General features: G+C 39.5%; 1 protein-coding gene across 8 annotated transcripts in view; it reads left to right on the top strand.

Annotated features, from left to right (window-relative positions):
- RFX4 (regulatory factor X4) overlaps positions 1-19,954 on the top strand; it is a 183,346-nt gene that overhangs the window by 28,765 nt on the left and 134,627 nt on the right. For all 8 annotated transcript variants that reach the window (XM_053586647.1, XM_053586644.1, XM_053586648.1 and 5 more), the window contains exon 2: positions 3,454-3,540. In XM_053586647.1, coding sequence (XP_053442622.1) covers positions 3,454-3,540 — 87 coding nt within the window. The remainder of the gene's footprint in view (positions 1-3,453; positions 3,541-19,954) is intronic.

Below are 19,954 nucleotides of genomic sequence, written 5' to 3'. Positions count from 1 at the left end.
ATTCTGGTCAAGTAATTCTTGATCTCTGCAAGACTAAAAGCCATTGTTAAAAAAATAAATTACATAGGGGCCAATTACAGTGGTTCATGCCTGTAATCCCAGCACTCTGGGAGGTCGAGGAGGTGGTTCGCTTGAGCTCAGGAGTTCAAGACCACAGCCTGAGCTAGAGTGAGACCCCATCTCTAAAAATAGCTGGGCGTTGTGGTGGCAGCCTTAGTTCCAGCTACTCGGGAGGCTGAGGCAAGAAGATCACTTGAGCCCAAGAGTTTGAGGCTGCTGTGAGCTACGGTGCCATGGCACTCTGCCAAGGGTGACAAAGTGAGACTCTGTCTCAAAATAAAATAAAATAAAGTACATAAAGTTTACTTCTGCTGATGTAAGTAGTGGCCTTCCAGTCACATGAAGCAACCTGACTTGTGGGATATGAGTTGCATATACCACTACTAAGAACCCCATTGGGGAAGAAGACAAAGGTCAAAGGGCACCTGTGCATCCAAGACCTGTAGCCTGTTTGACTATTTCAGAGTGTCGAATAGTCTGGAATGCAAGACCTTTGAATTCGTGAGAACTCCAAGTGCCCAGAGCAAAAGAAATGATGGCTCTGCCATACTCGCCTCCACTCAGACCACCGTCAGCCCTCAGAGTCTATCTTGGATGAATGTTCACATAGACATCAATTAACTAGAAGACATCCAGAAGCAGGTGAACCGAACGGCAAAAAGTGGGGGAAATTCCTTCCAAGAAAGACCTGAAACAGGTGGGATTCTTTGGTGGGGTACTTCAACCAGAAATACGGAGACATGATAACTGTCTTTCCACATAATAGCCATGTGGCAGCGACATCAAACTTACTCTGAGATGTTCCAGGGAGAACTGGGTAGCAGAGTGCTACAGACATAGGCTTTGGGTCAGACAGACCAGAGTAGGGGAAATGGCTGAGCTGTCTTCTGTCTTTTTCCCCCCTTCTTCTGTACTGTTCCTTTCATCTCTCTGTGATGTGGTGCTGCACCAAGGTGCAGACACTAGGAAAGTTCTCATTTGCAATCTTGTGGGCAGGTGCTGTGCTCCCTTGGCCTACCTGGTTATCAGAGCCAACTCCTTCTCAGAATGTTGCCATGTATTCTTCAGAGCAATCTGTCCTCAATTCCTGGGGATTCTCATCTGCAAGAACAGGCCCTTCTAAGGACTCTGGTTTTAATACACCTGATCCTGGCTTAGGCAAATGGATGAAAGGGAGCATGTTTCCCGTGGTGTAGGTATGAGTATGTGTGTGCCCACACACGTGTGAGAGTAGCTAGGCGTGTATACCTATCTAGAAAGACCAGGGGCTGGCCCAGAACAATGCACACACCTTTGGGTGGTATGAATTAGTAGAGATAGGAGCTACAAACTGCAGTAGATACCATCTAAAGTCAGCTATAGCTTTTGTCAGGGAAAATGGGCCAGGACTTGAAAGGGGGATGGGGGAAGAGCTGAGTGGAGACATTCTGGGAGAATCCTGAAAAGGATTCTGGACATGTATAATTCTATGTGCTTTTGGATACAGTGCGATGACAAACACCCACTTTGTGCATCGTAGCTTTGAAAACATTACAAGCTGTTGGTTTCTCTGTTGTGCATTTGAGATCTGAAAAGAGGAGCATTTTAATGCTTTCAATTTCTCTGCTCCTCAATATTTCCCTGGAAATACCAGATTTCCATATCCTCTAAACAAGCTGGTCCTTGTTCCTCTCCTTGGAGATTCCCCCTACTTATTTACAATTTTGGAAGCAGCTTTTAGAAGAGCAGTTTCTTGGGATATAAATACAAAACAAAACAAAAATCTAACATTTCTCCCTACTGTTGGCACCTGCTTCCCCCTTCTCTGCATAGCTCTGTCCTCAGTGAGGCTTCTTTTTACAGGATGTAACCTAAGGTGCTAACTAATGATATTTTCCTCAGCTCTTTGAATTATGAGGAGGTCACATTACTTAATCTCTGTGAGCCTCAGTTGCTTTCTAGGAAAAAATAGAGATTAAAATCCTTGCTTCAGATAGCTGTTGTGATGACTCAGTGAGATATCGTATGGAAAGGCCCTGGTGTGTTCCAATAGTTATTCAATAAACACTATTTCCCATATCAAAGAAGACGAGAAAAGACCGCACAGTTCAAAAGCCCATAAACATGGTGTAGTCAGTTGTTATAACAACACTTGTGTCTTCCTAAAAATCACCACATTATATAAAATTGCATAATAAAAGCTACAGAGCTTACTGAAGAAAAGAATAAGCTTAGAGGCAAAGTACTCAAAAACTTTGTTAGTGACACATTAAAAAAGGTAGAAACCTACAAAAAATGATAGCACAGTTTTATGTATGTGAAATGGTTAAGAGGTACACAAATACAATAAACATGGCGCTTCATCTTGAAAAAGACCTGAATGTTACTTTTGGAAGGGGATGCCCGGAGAGTTGCAGCATGTGAGTTATTATGAAGTGACAGAAGGTGAATTATCTGGACAGGTACGACTCATAGTATGTGGTGAACTGAAGTAGCTGGGAGATGTCTGAAGTATGAATGTGTGTGTGTGTGTGTGTGTTTTGCGTATGTCTGTAGGGCTCAGTTCAGCCGGGTGCAGTTTTCTGCATTCATCTGATGTTTCTTATAGAAGAAATGGAGCAGAAGGAAACACAAAGTCTGCACTCTGCTCAAATTGTCTCTGATGACATCCCTTGTGGTGGAACACATTTCGTGTTTTCAGAACAAGCATTACAGCAGAACTGACTACACTTAGCTGATGTTGCTGAATGAATGACAAATGAATGAATGGTCTAGAAAATGGAATAAGCCTTATACTACATTGTAAAAAAATATATTTGCAACTTTTGAAATTGGATTTAAAAATGGGTAGTCTTTTGGATTTTAAAAGTGCTACATGGTTAACTATCGTGCTTTGAATTTCTCTTTCCTGTCTTGGCTGCAAAGAGCCACTTTGAGGGGTCATGGGGCAAAGGGAGGTGAGCTACAAGTCAGAACTCCAAAGGGGTTACCTGCCTTGCTTTTGTTTTTATTTGAAGAAAGGGTTGCACTGCTAATGTACAAATTTGCCAGCTGCCACCAGTGATTTAGTTGACAAATTTTGTTTTACTACCTTAGTACTTCTCAGGAACTTTGCTAAGAAAGATAATTCTCAATTGGTAGTTTGGGGCTAAGACTACTCCAGAATTAGTAGAATTTGATGAAGAAATGCTCAAATAAGGCTTCAAATGGCCATTTGACTCCCAAACCACTCAGCAGTGGTGTGCACAGAGCTTCATATAAAATCCAACTCCAGTCTGGGTGGGTGCCATATGAAAGTTGATTACCTTTAAATCTAATGCATTTATAATGTTCCTGTCTCTCTGCAAACACCAATAGCAATTCTGTGATTTTCTTTTTCTTCTTCTTCTTTTTCTTTCTTTTTTTTTCTTTCAGAGAGCTGGATTGAAAGATGTCTCAATGAAAGTGAAAACAAACGTTATTCCAGCCACACATCTCTGGGGAATGTTTCTAATGATGAAAGTAAGTACTTGAAATTCATTCTTCCACGATATTTTGGACACAGCCAATGTCTTGATGGAAGGATAGTGCCCCTAGATTGGTAGGCAGGGGCAAGTTACTTGGAACAAGACACTCTCCAGCCATTTACGACATATCCCAGGCTCTCTCTGTAATATTCCACAATAGGCAGTGGAATTTAGCCTGGTGGACATGGGAATCAAGGCCATGGCAAAAGCGTGCTGTTTACAGATTCATTTTATGCAGTGGACTTGCTAGCCGGTGTCCCAAAGGTCCTGTTAGAGTGATGCTCCAGTCTGGCAAATGTGGCTCTTGAATGGGGAAGGCCATTCGCAGGTTCACTGTGATATGGGTTTAAAGTAGTGGTGTCATGGGATTGTTATTTTAGAGTCACAAATGTCCTTGATATCAGAAAGCAAAAGTTTCTTCTAGATCTTGGACACTTGAGAACTGGGGTTAACTCAAAGGCATAAACTCCTATATTTGTATCTTGCCCTGTGTTATGCCATCCCGGACCTGCTGGGTGCTTTTTATTCAAGAGCAGAGAACTACTTGGCATTTGCATTTGCTCCTTAAGCACTAAAAAGCAGGTGGGAGGCAGCTTATTATAAATGTTATTTCCAGCAGGATCAGAAGTGTCTTTCTCCCTTGGTTGGTAAAGCACATCTCCTTAGTTCAGTTTTTTAAAAAACATGAGCCCAGAACCACCCATTCCACAATCCTCAGGGTGTTTGTAAAGCAGCCTCCTTTCATAGCCCCTCTGGAATCGTCATTCTGTCACCACCATTTTGCTTCATTTTATAAAATTGAGATAAATTGAACGAAGTACACAAATCTTATGTGATTTGTGGATACAGTTGGATACATTTTCTGTATATTGTATCCATCTGTGTAATCACAACCGAGAAAAAATATAGAACATTTTTAGCCCCCCACCCAGGAGGCTTCTTCATGTCTCCTTCCTTTCAACAACTACTGTCCTGACTTTATTACTATAAAAAGTAATGGTTTTGTCTATTTTTAAAACTTCATATAAATGGAATTGTGGACTCTATTCTTTTGTAACATAACATTATTGATGTAACTTTTTTCACTCAAAGTAACCTCTGTGAGATTCATCCATGTTGTATGTAGCAGGGGTTCTTTCTTTTTTATTGCTTTATAGTATTTCACTATATCAACATGCCACAGTTTACACATCCAGCTAGGTGTTAGTAGATATTTAAGTGGTCTCAAGTTTTTGACTATTAGGAATAAAACATATCTCAACATTCTTTTAAAAATTTTTTATTTTATCTATCTATCTATCTATCTATCTATCTATCTATCTATCTATCTATCTATCTATCTAGAGACAGACTCTTGCTCTGTTGCTTAGGCTGGAGTATACTGGCATCATCACAGCTCACTGCAACCTCAAACTCCTGGGCTCAAGGGATCCTCCTGCTTCAGCTTCCCTGGTAGCTAGAACTATAGGCATTTGCCACCATGCCCAGCTAAATTTTTTTTCTATTTTTGTAGAGATGGGCTCTCAGTCTTGCTCAGATTGGTCTTGAACGCCTAGCCTCAAGAAGTCCTCCACTGGGTGTAGTAGCTCACTCCTGTAATCCCAGCACTTTGGGAGACCAAGGCGAGTGAATTGCCTGAGTTCATGGATTCAAGACTAGCCTGGGCCAGAGTGAGACCTCACCTCTAAAAATAGCCAGGAATCCTGGTGGGTGCCTGTAGTCCCAGCTACTCGGGAGGCTGAGGCAAGAGAATCACTTGAGCCCAAGAGTTTGAGGTTGCTGTGAGCTATGACACTAAGGCACTTTACTGAGGGTGACAAAGTGAGACTCTGTCTCAAAAAAAAAAAAAAGTCCTCTCACCTTGGCCTCCAGAGTGCTGGGATTAAAGGCATGAGCCACGATGGCTGGGCAAAAGTATTATTTATTATTATACTTCTTTTTTGAGAGAGAAAGTCTCACACAATCGCCCTGTGTGGAATGCTGTGGCCATCACAGCTCATAGCAACCTCAAACTCTTGGGTTTGCACAAGACTCTTGCCTTAGCCTTCCAAGTAGCTGGGACTATAGACATGTACCACCATGCCCAGCTAATTTTCCTGTTTTTAGGAGAGACAGGATCTTGCTCTTGCTCAAGATGGTCTTGAAGTCCTGAGCTCAGACATCCACCTGCCTTGGCCTTCCAAAGTGCTAGGATTGCAAGCATGAACCACCACACCAGCCCCAAAGTATTATTTTATTTTGGTAAAATATACATAACATAAAATTTACCATTTTAAACATATATTTAAACCATTTAAACTAACATTAAATCCATTCACCTTGCCATGCAACCAGTACTACCATCCCTTTCCAGAACTTTTTTCTTCTTTCCCAAATTGAAACTCTGTACTGATAAAACAACATCACTTTATTCCCCCTTTCCCTCAGTCTCTGGCAACTCCTAGTCTACTTTCGGCCTCTATGAATTGGACTATTCTAGGTATCTCATATAAGTGGCTGGCTTATTTTATTTAGCATAATGCTTTCAAGGTTAATGCATGTTGTAGCATGAATCAGAATCTCCTTCCTTTTTAAGGCTGAACAATATTACATCATGTGGAAGTGATACATTTTCTTTATTCAATCCATTAATGGACATTGGGTTGTTTGTACTTTTTGATCATTGCAAATAATGCTGCCATGAACATGGGTATACAAATATTTGCTCAAGTCTCTTCTTTCAATTATTTTGGCTCTATACCCATAAGGGGAATTTCTGGATTCTCTGGTGATTCTATGTTTAATTTTTTGAGAAATCACAAAACTGTTAGTCATAGTGGCTGCACCTTTTTACATTCCCTCCAGCAGTACACAAAAGTTCCAATTTCTACACTTCCTGGCCATCCCTTGCTATTTTTTGTTGCTTTGATAATAGCCATCCTCATGAGTGTGAATTGGTATCTCATTGTGGTTTTGATGTGCATTTCCCTAATGATTAGCGATGTTTAGCATCTTTTCATGTGCTTTTTTACTATTTGCATATCTTCTTTGGAGACATGTCTTCATTTGCCCATTTAAAAATCAGATTGTTTTTTGTTGTTAAGTTGTAGGAGTTCTTTATGTATTCTGAGTACTAATCACTTATCCATTATATAATTTACAAGTATTTCCTTCCATTCCTTGGGTTGTCTTTTCATTCTGTTGATTGTGTTCTTTAGTGCACAGGATTTTTTTTTTATTCTGATATAGTCCAATTTGCCTATTTTTTTCTTTTGTTGTCTGTGCCTTGGTGTCATATCCCAAGAAATTATTGTCAAATCCAATGTTGTAAAGCTTTTGCCCAATATTTCCTTCTGAGAGTTTCATAACTTTAGCCCTTACATTTAGGTTTTTGATGTGTTTTTGAGTTAATATTTGCATATGGTGTTAGGGAAGGATCCAACTTCATTCTTTTGCATGTGGTTATCCAGTTCCCCCAGCACCATTTGTTGAAAAGACTATTCTTTCTCTCATTGAATGGTCTGGGTGCCCTTGTCGAAAAACATTTGATCATGTATGAGAGGGTTTCTTTCTGGACTTCACATGCATTCCATTATTCTATGCGTCTGTCTTTATGCCAGAACCAAACTGTGGCTTTGTAGTCTAAGTTTTGAAATGAGTGACCTCTAATGTTTTTCTTCTTTTTCAAGATTGTATTGACTATTCGAGATCCCTTGAGATTATATATGAATTTTAGAATGGATCTTTCTATTTCTGCCAAAAAAAATGCCACTGGTATTGCTGGGATTGCATTGAATCTAAAGATCACTTTGGGTAGTTTTAACTACTTAATAGTAAGTCTTCCAAATCACAAACACAGGATGTCTTTCCATTTATTCATGTCTTTAATTTCTTTCAGCTATGTTTTCAATGTATACATTTTTTTACCTCCTTGATGAAGTTTATTCCTAAATATGTTATTATTTGGGGGGCTATTGTAATGTGATTGTTTTCTAAACTTCCTTTCGGATTGTTTATTATTAGTACATAGAAATGCAACTCACTTTTGTGTGCTGATTTTGCAGGCTGTAACTTTATCACTTTTCAGCCTTTTGGCTAGGATCAAATGTAGTATATCTTGTAACTCTGCTGAATGCATTATTAGTTATGAAGTTTTGGGGGGAGTCATATGTGGAATCTTTGGTGTTTTCTACATATAATATCATGTCATCTGTGAACAGAGATAATTTTTACTTCTTGCTTACCAATTGGGATTGCTTGTATTTCTTTTTCTTGCCAAATTGTTCTGGCTGGGACTTTCAGTACTGTGCTGAATAGAAGTGGTGAAACCAGGCAACCTTGTATTATTCTTGATCTTAGAGGAAAACTCTTTCAGTCTTTTACCATTGAGTTAATGATAAACCGTACTTTTATATATATGGCCTTTATTTTGTTGAGGTTGTTCTCTTCTATTCCTAGTTTCTTGAGTGTTTTAATCACAAGAGGGTGTTGAATTTTGTCATTTTTTTTTCTGTATCAGTTGAGACGATTGTGTGGTTTTTCCCCTTCATTTTGTTAATGTGGTACGTTTCTTTGATTTTTGTATGTTAGACCATCCTTGCATTAAAGGAATATATCCCACTCAGTCATCATATATAATCCTTTTAATATGCTGTTGAATTCTGTTTGCTTGTATTTTGTTGAGGATTTTTGCATCGATTCAGGGACATTGATCTGTAGTTTTTCTTTCTTCTCATAACATCTTTGCCTGACTTTGCTATTATAGTAACGCTGGTCTTGTAGAATGAGTTTGGAAGTGTTCTCTCTTCTTCCATTTTTTGGAAAGAGTTCGAGAAGGATTTGTGCTGCTCTGAACATTCTTTTAAAATTTATTTTGGAGACAAAATCTCTCTCTGTTAGAGGCTGGAGTGCAGTAGTAAGGACTACAGGCATGTGCCATCCTGCCTAGCTAATTTTTCTTTTTATAGTGAGAACTTGCCTCACTAAGTTGTTCATGCTAGTCTCAAATTCCTGGCCTCGAGTGATCCTCTCACCTTGGCCTCCCAAAGTGCTGGGATTATAGTCGTGGGCCACTGTGCCAGGCTGAACATTTCTTGCATAACTTTTCATAGACATGAGAGCACTAATTTCTACTAATAGCTTCTCTGGAGTAGAATTGCTAGATCATAAGCTATATGTATATTTAGCTTTATTGGATACTGCCAAACAGGCTTCTTTTTTTTTTTTTGCGGTTTTTTTTTTTTTTGGCTGGGGTTGGGTTTGAACACACCACCTCTGGTATATGGGCTGGCGCCCTACTCCTTTGAGACATAGGCGCCGCCCTGCCAAACAGCCTTCTAATTTAGATTCCTGCCAGCAATTTACAAAATTTTCAGTTATTTCACTTGCTTGCCAACATTTGGAATAGCCATTCCTTTTAAAATTACCAATTTTTATGAGTGTATAGTATATGTCATTGTGCTTTTAATTTGCATTTTTCTGATAACTAATGAGTTTAGTATCTTATTATAATATATGCCTGTTGGATATTTGTATATCTTTTGTGAACCACCTGTTGAGGTCTTTTGCCTGACTATTCTTAAAAAATTATGTTCTTCTCCTTAAGGATTTAAGAGTTGTTTTTACATCTTGAATAGAAGATATCGGTCAGGAAAAAGTATTATGAATATCTTCTCTTGGTTTGTAGCTTGACTTTTTATTCTGTTAATGGTAATTTTTGATGAATAGAAGTTTTTAAATTCTAATAAAGTTCAATTTATCTATGTTTTCCCCTTACATTTAGTGCTTTTTGTGTCCTATTAAAACATTTTTGCTTACATCAAGGTTTCAAGGTTATAAAGATCTTTTTTATGTTGTCATCTGGAAGTTTTATTATTTTACCTTTTGTTTTTATATCACCAGTCCATCTGGAATTTGGTTGTCTATGGTGTGAGGAAAGAGTCAAAATTATTTTTTTCATGTGAATTTTCAACCAATAGAGCACAAGTTGTTGAAAAAAATTCTTTATCCTCTGAATTTCAATAGTGTCTTTGTCATAAATCGGCAGATCATATATATTTGGGTCTGTGTCTGGGTCTTCATTCTGAACTTTCAGTCTCATTGTCTATTTTAGGGCTAATATCAAAGTCTTTATTACTGCATTTTTGTAATAAGTTATGATATTTGGTGGCATAAGATCTCTTGTTCTTCTATACTTCTTCAAAATTGTTTTGGTTAGGCTAGGCGTGGTGGCTCACACCTGTACTCCTAGTGCTCCAGGACGCCAAGGTGGGTGGATTGCTTGAGTTTAGGAGTTTGAGAACAGCCTGAGTAAGAGCAAGACCCCATCTCCACTAAAAATAGAAAAATTAGCAAGGCATTGTGGCAGATGCCTGTAGTCCCGGCTACTCGAGAGGCTGAGGCAGGAGGATTGCTTGAACCCAGAAGTTCAAGGCTGCTGTGAGCTATGATGACACCATGGCAGTCCACCCAGGGTGACAGAGTGAGACGTGGTCTCAAAAAAAAAAAAAACTGTTCTGGTTCATCTACGTTCTTAACATTTCCATATAGAATATAGAATCTGCTTGCAAATTTTCACATATAGAAAAAACCTGTTAGGGTTTTTGATTGAATCTTTAATAAATTTGGGGAGAAGTGACATCTTAACAACATCAGCTTTCTAATTTATATGGCTTATTTTAGACTCTATGTATTTAGATCATCTTTAATTTTTCCCAGCAGTGTTTTATAGATTTCAGGGTAGAGGTTTTACACATCTTTCTTTACATTTATTCTTAGGAAACTGATGTTTTTCATGCTCGTGTAAGTAGTAATATTTTTTTAAAATTTTTTCTAATTGTTAGTTGCTAGCATATGAAAATGGAATTGATTATTTAGATAATAACTTTGTATCTAGTCACTTTGCTAAATTTGCTTATCAATTATAAGTTTGCATTTTTAAATGTTCTATGAATATAATCGTGTTACCTGAGAATAATGATAGTTTTGCATCTTCCTTTATAATTCGTGTATTTCATTTTCTTTTCTGTGCCTTAGTGCACTGGCTGACTTCTCTAGTGCAATACAGAATTTACAGGGTAAGAATGGACATCCCTGCCCCGTTCCAACCTAAGTGGGGAAAATATTCCATGTTTCACTATAAGTATGATGTTTGTTGGGAATTTTTGTAAATATTCTTTATCAGATTGAGAAAATTCCCTTCAAAGGCTGGTTTCTTGAGAGATTTTTCTTGAATGGGCATTGAATTTCATCAAACATCTTTTTTGCATTTATTGTAATAATCACATTTTATCTTTTATTCTGCTAAAGTTGTAAACTACATTGTTTGAGTTTTGAGTTTTAAACCATCCTTGCATTCCTGGAACTAACCTCCCTTGTTCAGAAGTATTATCTTTTTTTATATTTCTAGGTTAGATTAACTATTATTTTGTTAAGGATTTTTGGCATCTATGTTAATGAGATTTATTGGCCTATAATTTTTCTTTCTTAATGTTCTTGTCAAGTTTTTGTGTCAAGATTGTACAGGCCTCATGAAAAAGAGATGGGTCATATTCTACTTTTCTCTTGTTTTGAAGAGTTTGTATAAGGTTGATATTCTTTGTTTTCTTAAATTTTTAGAAGAATTCAATACTGAAGTCATCTGGGTTTGGAGTTTTCTTTGAGCAAAGGTTATTAATGATGGATTCAATTTTTTTTTTTTTTTTTGAGACAGAGCCTCAAGTTATCACCCTGGGTAGAGTGCCGTGGCATCACAGCTTGCAGAAACCTCAAACTCCTGGGCTCAAACGATTCTCTTGTCTCAGCCTCCCAAGTAGCTGGGACTATAGGCGCCTGCCACAACGCCCGGCTATTTTTCGGTTGTACTTGTCATTGTTGTTTGGCAGGCCCAGGCTAGATTCAAATCCGCCAGCTCTGATAATATGTGGCTGGCGTGTTAGCTGCTTGAGCTGCAGGTGCCACCCCAAAGTGGTTAGATTATAAGTGTGAGCCACTATAGCCGTGTCCTTTCATTTTTTATGTAGGCAATCTGTATTTTCCCTGTTTCTTGATCATTTTTGTCTGAATTTATCAACTTTATTAGTCTTCTCAAAGATCCATCTTTTGGCTTTGTTGTTTTTCTCAATTTGTATCTTTTAAAAATTCTATTTATTTCTGCTCTTATCTTTATTATTTCCTTCCTTCTACTTTCTTTGAGTTTAATTTGCTTTCTTTAGCTTTTGAAATAAATGCTTAGATCAATGATTTTTGAGTTTTTCTAAGGTATGCATTTAGAATTATAAATTTTCCTCTAAGAACTGCTTAACTGTATCCCATAATCTTTCTGATGTGACATTCTTCTTCTTATTCAGTTAAATACATTTTCAAATTTCTATGTGATTTCTTATTTTACCCATAGATGATTTAGAAATCAGTTAATTTCCAAAATTTTGGTATTTCCTAATTGTCTTTCTGCTATTGATTTCCATTTTAGTTCCACTGTGAGCAAAGAACATATTCTGTATTATTTCAGTATTTGAAATTGTTGACAATTACTTTTAATGTATTTCTCTTTCAATGTATGGTCTATTTTGCTCAAGGTCCAGATGCACTTGAAAAGAATGTGTATTTTGCATTGCTGGATGGAGTATTTTGTAGGTATCCATTAGGTCAGGTTGGTTAATCATATTATTCAAATATGCCATATCTTGACAGATTTTTGTTGTTAATATTGTTTGTTCTCTCAGTTATTTAGACAGGTGCACCAATATTGCTAACTCTTGATTATGGCTCTATCTATCTATCCTTTCCATTTTGTTAACTTTTGCTTTATGTATTTTTAAAGTATTAATTTCTTAAAAATTTAGGATTGCTTTATCCTCCTGTGGAAATAATCGTTTTTATTGGCTCAGTGCTCATAGCTCAGTAGTTAGGGTGCCAGCCACATGCACCGGAGCTGGTGGGTTCAAAACACCCTGGGCCTGATAAACAATATTGACAACAACAACAACAAAATATCCGGGCGTTGTGGCAGGTGCCTGTAGTCCCAGCTACTGGGGAGGCTGAGGCAAAAGAATCGCTTAAGCCCAAGAGTTGGAGGCTGCTGTGAGCTGTGACGGTACAGCACTCTATCGAGAACAACATAGTTGAGACTCTGTCTCAAAAAAATAAAAAGAATCTTTTTTATTATTATTAAATATTTCTATCTTACCTCTAGTAATACTTCCTTAGTGTGTATTTTGTCTGATGTTAATACAACTGCACCTGCTTTAATAGCTTATTTTAAAAAAAAAAACTCAGTTTGATAATCTCTACCTTTAATTGGAACAGACCATTTAATGTCAATACTGATATTAATGGGTTTAAGCCAGCAAACTTACTATGTTTGATTTATCCAACTGTCTTTATTCCTTTATTCCTCCTTTTTAGCTCTTTGGGGGAAGGATTAAAGAGTTTTTTATTTATTTATTTAATTAATTAATTTATTTATTTTGAGACAGAGTCTCAAGCTGTCGCCCTGGGTAGAGTGACGTGGCGTCACAGCTCACAGCAGCCTCAAACTCTTGGGCTTAAGCGATTCTCTTGCCTCAACCTCCCAAGTAGCAGGAACTACAGGCACCCACCACAACACCCAGCTACTTTTTTTGTTGCAGTTATCATATTGTTGTTTTAGCTGGCCTGGGCCAGGTTTGAACCTCGCCAGCCTTGGTGTATGCGACTGGCGCCCTAACCTGAGCTATGGGCGCTGCCTAAAGTTTTTGTTTTTGTTTTTGTTTTAAATACTGATGTCTTCCTCTAATAGCTTTCCAATTATACACTCTTTTAGAGTGGTAATCTTGGGGAATTACAATACGCAGCCTTGTCTTATTATGTCTACTTCACATTATGCCTTCTCCTACAAGAGTTCTATTTCAGTTTGCTTCATTTACCTCTTTCTTACCCTCAGAGCTCTTATTTTAGTGGATTTTACTTCTACATATGTTAGGTATCTTATAAGACATTATTAATGTTTTAAATTAAATAAATATCCATTTATATTTATTCACATATTTACCCATGCCAGGATTCTATATTCCTATCAGCAAGTCCATGCTTCTATCTGGGATCATTATTTTATTTTTGTATTTCTTGTAGTGTATGGTAGTGTCATGTAGATCATAAAAATCATCTTTATTCCACCTATCTTTTTGGAAGATATTTTTGCTGCTTATAAAATTCTAGGTTAGTGAGTGGGTTTGTTTTTAATTTTTGTTTTAACATCTTAAAGTTGTCACTCAGTTGTCTTCCAGATTCCAAAATTATCTATTGGAGAGTTAGTCATCAGTGGCCTTTTCATCTCAGGCTGCTTTAAAATTTTTTTTCCTCTTGGTTTTTGGTAGTTTGGCTATAATGTACATAGATACGGTTTTCTTATTCTTTGGGATCACTGAGCCTCTTGAAAGCTCTTCTATTATGACCGTTTTAGCAACACAGAAAGGATTGACTTAATTGATTAGCTAGAGATTCAGTGAGCATGAGGAGATAGCATGTGAGACTGATATATTTTGACGAAATGTAGTTGAGAAGAAAATCCTAGACCACTGGACCAAGTCTTGAATGCCTGATGGTGAAGAACCTGACCATGAGTGGATAGGTTATTTATCATAATTCAGCTCTCATAAATTCTTACTTCCAAATGAACAAATTACATTTTCTCTGTGGCAGACATCAATAGATATCTATGCTTCTGATGGCATACTCACCAACAAAACTGTGACTGTAGACATTATAAAGTCCAGGACTGTTGGGACATCATATCAAGAGAGGAAAGCTCAGCTCTGTGGATTGAATAGAACTGTTTAGAACAGAAGTTAGAAAAATTAGAAATTTCTGCAGAAACTGGGGCCAGAAGATTCCCTGAGAATTATTACATGCAAGATTCAACAGAAAGCTCAAAATTATATAAAGGAGGAAAGAGCAGGAAGCCAAAATTAAAATATATTCAGCGTCCGGCAATATACAAGATATAATCACAACCACTATTTCCATCTAATCCTCCTGTAGGGAAATTTTTTTATTCTTTTCTTACAGATGAGGAAACTGAGATTCAGAGTTTATATGATGTGTTCAGTGTCACAGCAAGTAAGTGATAGAGTTAAGACTTGAACTTAGAGTTGTCTGATCTTACTACTACATAAATTGTCTCTTCCCTGCTCTCAACGAATTTTCGATCTAGAAGAAAGGTTAAGGCATATACTTGAACGTTAGTAATACAAGGCTAGATGTGATCTATTTCATTCAAATGATGCAAATCATTCCTCAGACCTGGCTACACCAGGTGTGGTCTTGGACTCAGGCATAGACCTCCCTGGAAGCTTGTTAGAAGTGCAGTATCTCAGGCCCGCCCCAAACTCACTGAAACATGCTTTGCATTTTAACAAGGCCTCCAGGTGTCTTCATCATGCATGTTAAAGTTTAGAGCAGGGGTCCTCAAACTGTGGCCCACGGGCTACATGAAGCGATGTGAATTGTATTTGTTCTCGTTTTGTTTTTTACTTCAAAATAAGATATGTGCAGTGTGCATAGGAATTTGTTCATAGTTTTTTTTTTTTAAACTATAGTCCGGCCCTCCAACAGTCTGAGGGACAGTGAATTGGCCCCCTGTTTAAAAAGTTTGAGGACGCCTAGTTTAGAGGAAATCTAAAGGTTGGAAGACAACTGGGGAAAGCATCTCAGGGGATGTTGCCTTTGCATCAAGCCTTAAATGATCCACGTGGTTCCTGCAGTGATGACAAAGAGGTGGAATGTGGAAAGCCATGAGACAGGTTTTGAGCTTGGAGAGTTTTCCTGGTTGGCTTAAGCAGAGAGGTTGAAGAATCAGGGGGGAAAGGGCTGAGAATGAACTTGGGCTTGAATTCCAAACAAGAGATTTGGGATTTGATGGCTAAGGTGCCACAGAAGGAGCTGGTTAAGAAACGACAAACCAAAATGGTGTTTTCAGAAGGTTATGTGGATGTTCTGTGCAGGTGGAATAGAGCTGGACAGACGCTTCAGGGGTTTCTACCTCATCCTCCTACTTCACTGCCCTGCCTCACCTTGAATGTAGACTTCTTCTATCCTCCCAACTCATTACGGGACTGCAGCTGACTGGTGGGGACAGAGGTTACACATAGCGCAGGGGAGGGGAAAGTTGTAATTCAATAGTATGATGGCATAGAAAACCTGGGGTCACAACTAATGTGCTTTGTCATCATCATATTAAAATATCACATTACAAGGCTGCATCTCTCTCTTCTTCCACTCAGCTCACTCACCGTGTCTTAGTTTATTATCTAATTTGGTTTCTTATAACTTCATAAAAGCGTTTCCTGAGAAAAGGAAACATAGTTAAACCTTATTTGAAGTTCTTTACCAAAAAAGATGAGCTGGGCTGCTCAGCCTTATCCACCGTGGGAAGGAGAAGGCTGTGATGAAATGGAATGTCCCCCAAGAGAAGAGGTAAGTTCGTGGTGCTGAGCAGCGGTTTCAGAATTGCATTGAGATGCAGGCCAAACTCCCTGCTTATCCTCGTAGCAAGTGTTAAGACAGCTCCCAGGGGGAGGGGTAAGGACTTATGAAAGTCCAGGGCAAAATTCTACAGGAGAGGCCTCCAAGGTTGCTTTCAAGAAACTGTGTTGCCCACGTGGGGTGTCTGCTGCAGTTTTGGTGCTGGCTGGGCACTGAGTTTCAAGACTGATAGTTGGCTGGTGAAGCCCCAGTGTTGAGGCTATGATTTAGGTGAACTCCTCTGGTCCGCTCTTTCCCTTCCTTGTCTGTATCTGCGGTGTCACCAACGGCTGTCTCCTCTGCCTTCGAGAGCTGTCCCATCTGTCCTCTCCTCTCTAGGTGATGTTCCCCACTCCTGTGCTTCTAGCACACTGCCAGGGCCCCTCTGCTCTCTGCTCACTTGCTCCACAGGGCCACAACTCCCTGAGGGAAAGGGACTGTGCCTACTATATCTCACCAGCACTCACATAGTAGGGCCTGGTACATAGCAGGTGCTCAGTAAGTGTTGACTAAGTATACGGATATCAGGAGAACAAAATAGACTATAAAGCCATACCAGGTTAGGTGGTTGATAATTTGCTTTCAGTTTTTTTGTGCTCCAGGATTACTTAACCATTTTAGTAGATTCTTCCTTTAGATGCCCCAACAGGGTCTTTTAATTTGTTCCCATCTAGTTAGAGTACTTTTGAATAGATAGTACATTAACATGGTCCAACAATCAAAATGCTTTCAAAGATTCTCATTGAGAAGTCCTGGCTCCATCCCTATCTTCCCCCTGCAACCCTCTACCCCAGCTCCCTAGTGATAAGTACTTTCCCTCATTTCTTACATATTCTTTCAGTATTTCCTCATAAAAATGAAAAATTCAAATATCTGTTATTTTTTGCCTCTTTCTTTCACAATAAAGTAGCACTTTGTTCAGTTAATAAACCCTGGAGAACTCCATTCAGTAAGAACACAAAATCCTCATCCTTTTTTTTTTTTTTAACAGTTGCTTAGTATCCCACTGTGTGGATGTATCATAATTTAGTTAACCACATGAATACCTGGGCTGTTCCCAAACTTTTGCTGTTGCAGACAAGCTGCAACGAAAAACCTTGTACATGTGTGGTTTCGTATGCGTGCAGCGGTAGCTGCAGGGCGCTTCCCAGACGTGGGGCTGCTGGGTAACAGGCATGTGCGATTTCAGTAGACTCCCTCAGACGACCTTCTGTAGTGGGAGGCACCGTTTTGTGCTCCCCTGGAGAGGTAGGACGGTGCCTGTTCCCCCACAGCTTTACAGCACAGTTTTGTGGTCATAGTCTGGATTTTTGCAAATCTTACCAGTGACAAATGGTTTCTTAGTGTCATTTCCATTTTCTTTGATTAAAACTGATCATCTTTTTGCTATCTGTATTTTTTCCATTAACTGTGTGTCATGTGCTTTGCCTGTTTTTCCTGTTGGTACTTGGTTTTTCTTCTGGTTTTACATGAGTTCTTTTATTTGGTGGGCAGATGAGACCACAGTCTGTGTCAGTTTGCCCAAGCGCATCATTACCTTGGTTATTTGTGGTTGTTTTTCTCCCCCCACTTAGAAGTTTTGATTTTTTTAATATACTAAAATGTATTGATCAACCTTTTATGGCTTTGGGGTTTTATATCTGAATTAGGCCTTTTCCGACTCTAAGATTATGAAGGAATTCACCCGAGAAGGAGAGAGGATGCAGGTGTGGGCCCCTCAGAGCAATGTTGCCAGCACCAGGGTTTTGTTTGGGACTAAGCCCTGTTCCCACGGGGAAAAGGGTTTGCTGCCAACAGCTGATGTCCACTGCCAAAGGCCTGGGTGCCAGGCACTCTGATCATCAGTGGGTACCCCTTGCAGGGGCTGGAAAGGAGGTGGATAAAGGGGAATGAAATATTTGGCAGCCCCATGTTCCCAACAGGTGAGGTCTGGCCAGGTGTAGCCAGGTTAGCATAAAGAAAGGAAATAGAATTAGAACTCTGAAGTGAAATTCTAGACTCACGTAAATTTGAACCTTCCCTGGGATTTGAAAAGAAGTAATTAATTTAGAAACATTTTCCCTCAACATCAAACTGCCACGCTGGCTCTAGGCAGGAAATATTCTAGAATAGGTTTCCAAATATTGTGAATTCAATAGTCATAAAGGCAGAAAATAAACAATTAGGCACATATGATATATTCCCTAAACTCTCCATCATAGTACCATAGGTTTGAAGAACATTTGGGTCTGGGGAATGTTTAACATCAACTATCCTGAGTCCTTGTCTTCACTCTAATACTAACTGGGGACAAATGGCTTCACTTCTCTGAGCCTCTGTCTCTTCCTCTGTAGATGGAGATAATACCAATAATTAGGCCTAACATCGATTAAGCACTAAGCACACTTTAGGCCCTGTATCTGGTGTTACACGTGCATTAGATTGCTCACTTAGGGCAGCTAGCGTGTTATCCAGTGCACAGTGCCTGGCACATGATAAGTCTTTAATAAATATTCCCTGGCAGTCCTGGTATTTTTATGCTTACTAAAGTCAGCTGGGAAGGTTCAGCGTTTCATTTTGGTGCCATTCCAGTCATTTGTTCATTCCACAGACACTTCCTGAGCCCCTACCAAGTGTGAGTGCCAGAGACACAATGGTGAGTGAGGCCTACGCCCTCCAGTACTTACAAATTAGCGAGGCAGACGCAGTGCTATTGCCTGAATGTTTGTGTCCCCCCCAGATTCATATGTTGAAATCCTGACTCCCAAGGTGATGATACTGGGGGGAGAGGCTTTGGGGAGGTGATTAGGTCACAATGGTTCAGCCCTCGTGAATGGGATTAATGCCCTTATAAAATAGACCCCAGAGAGCTTCCTTACCCCTCCTGCCAGTGTATGGGCACAGGGTGGGAAGACAGCTGTCAGCAAACCAGGAAATGGACCCTCACCAGTCACTGAATCTGCTAGTACCCTGATCTTGAACTTTCTAGCCATAGAAAGTTCATAAGCCACCCAGTCCATGGCATTTGTGACAGCAGCAGTAATGGACTCAAACCACCAATGAGCAGTGCCACACCCTGCAGGGAGGGCTTCACTGGAGCACCCAGGGTGTCGTGGGAGCACAGAGAACACACTCCTGTCCCCAACACAGGGCTTGCCAAACCCAGCCCCATGCGCGGGATGAGATCCATAGCGCCTCTGTAAGAGCGACGATTGTTACAGTCATGAGAAACACTTTAATACAAGGACTCTGTACCAAGAGTGATTCAACTAATTCTCACAATAGCCCTCTGTGCTTGATACTATTATTATCCCTATTTTATAGGTAAGGGAACTAAGAAACCAAAAAATTATTCAAGGTCACACAACTAGTACGTAAGTAGTAGAGCCAGGATTTAAGCCTGGAAACTTGGCCCCAGAGTTATATTGGGCAGTAGATGCAGGGACGCTCACCACTGGGAACTGGACTGAGATCCCTGCAGTGTGTTGGGAACCATAACCGCAAGGTGGGAGCAGAACCGAGTAGTGAGAAGACCAGGCACTGGGAGCCTCTGGGCAGAAGGGTTACTAAGCAGACCGCTGCCCTGCAACCTTGCCAGGGTGGGCTCTGGAAGGGGAAGGCTCGGTGTATGCTGTGAATGATTCCAGGAATCTTGCTGGTCTGAAATTGTACTTTACAGGATGAATCTTCTTTGGTCTGAGGTATTTCTCCTGGTAAGATGAAAAGACATTTGACAGGATCAGCTCCTAAAGTCTCCATCAACTATGCCTATTTTTATTACCTAAAATGTGCTATTCTGCCTTCTTTGCCTAGACCCTGGGTTTCTGTTCCTCCTTCAAATCCCCAAACCAGATTCGTGTACTCCACTTGGTGTTGTCACAGCAGTCTGGACCTGCCCTTCACAGAACTTGCTGAGGACTTACATTTTATTGGCTGATGATTTGACTCTA

This window comes from Nycticebus coucang, chromosome 3 (genome assembly GCF_027406575.1).
Source record: "Nycticebus coucang isolate mNycCou1 chromosome 3, mNycCou1.pri, whole genome shotgun sequence".
In the NCBI taxonomy this organism is placed as follows: Eukaryota; Metazoa; Chordata; class Mammalia; order Primates; family Lorisidae; genus Nycticebus; species Nycticebus coucang.
This window is presented reverse-complemented; position numbering and strand designations above follow the sequence as displayed.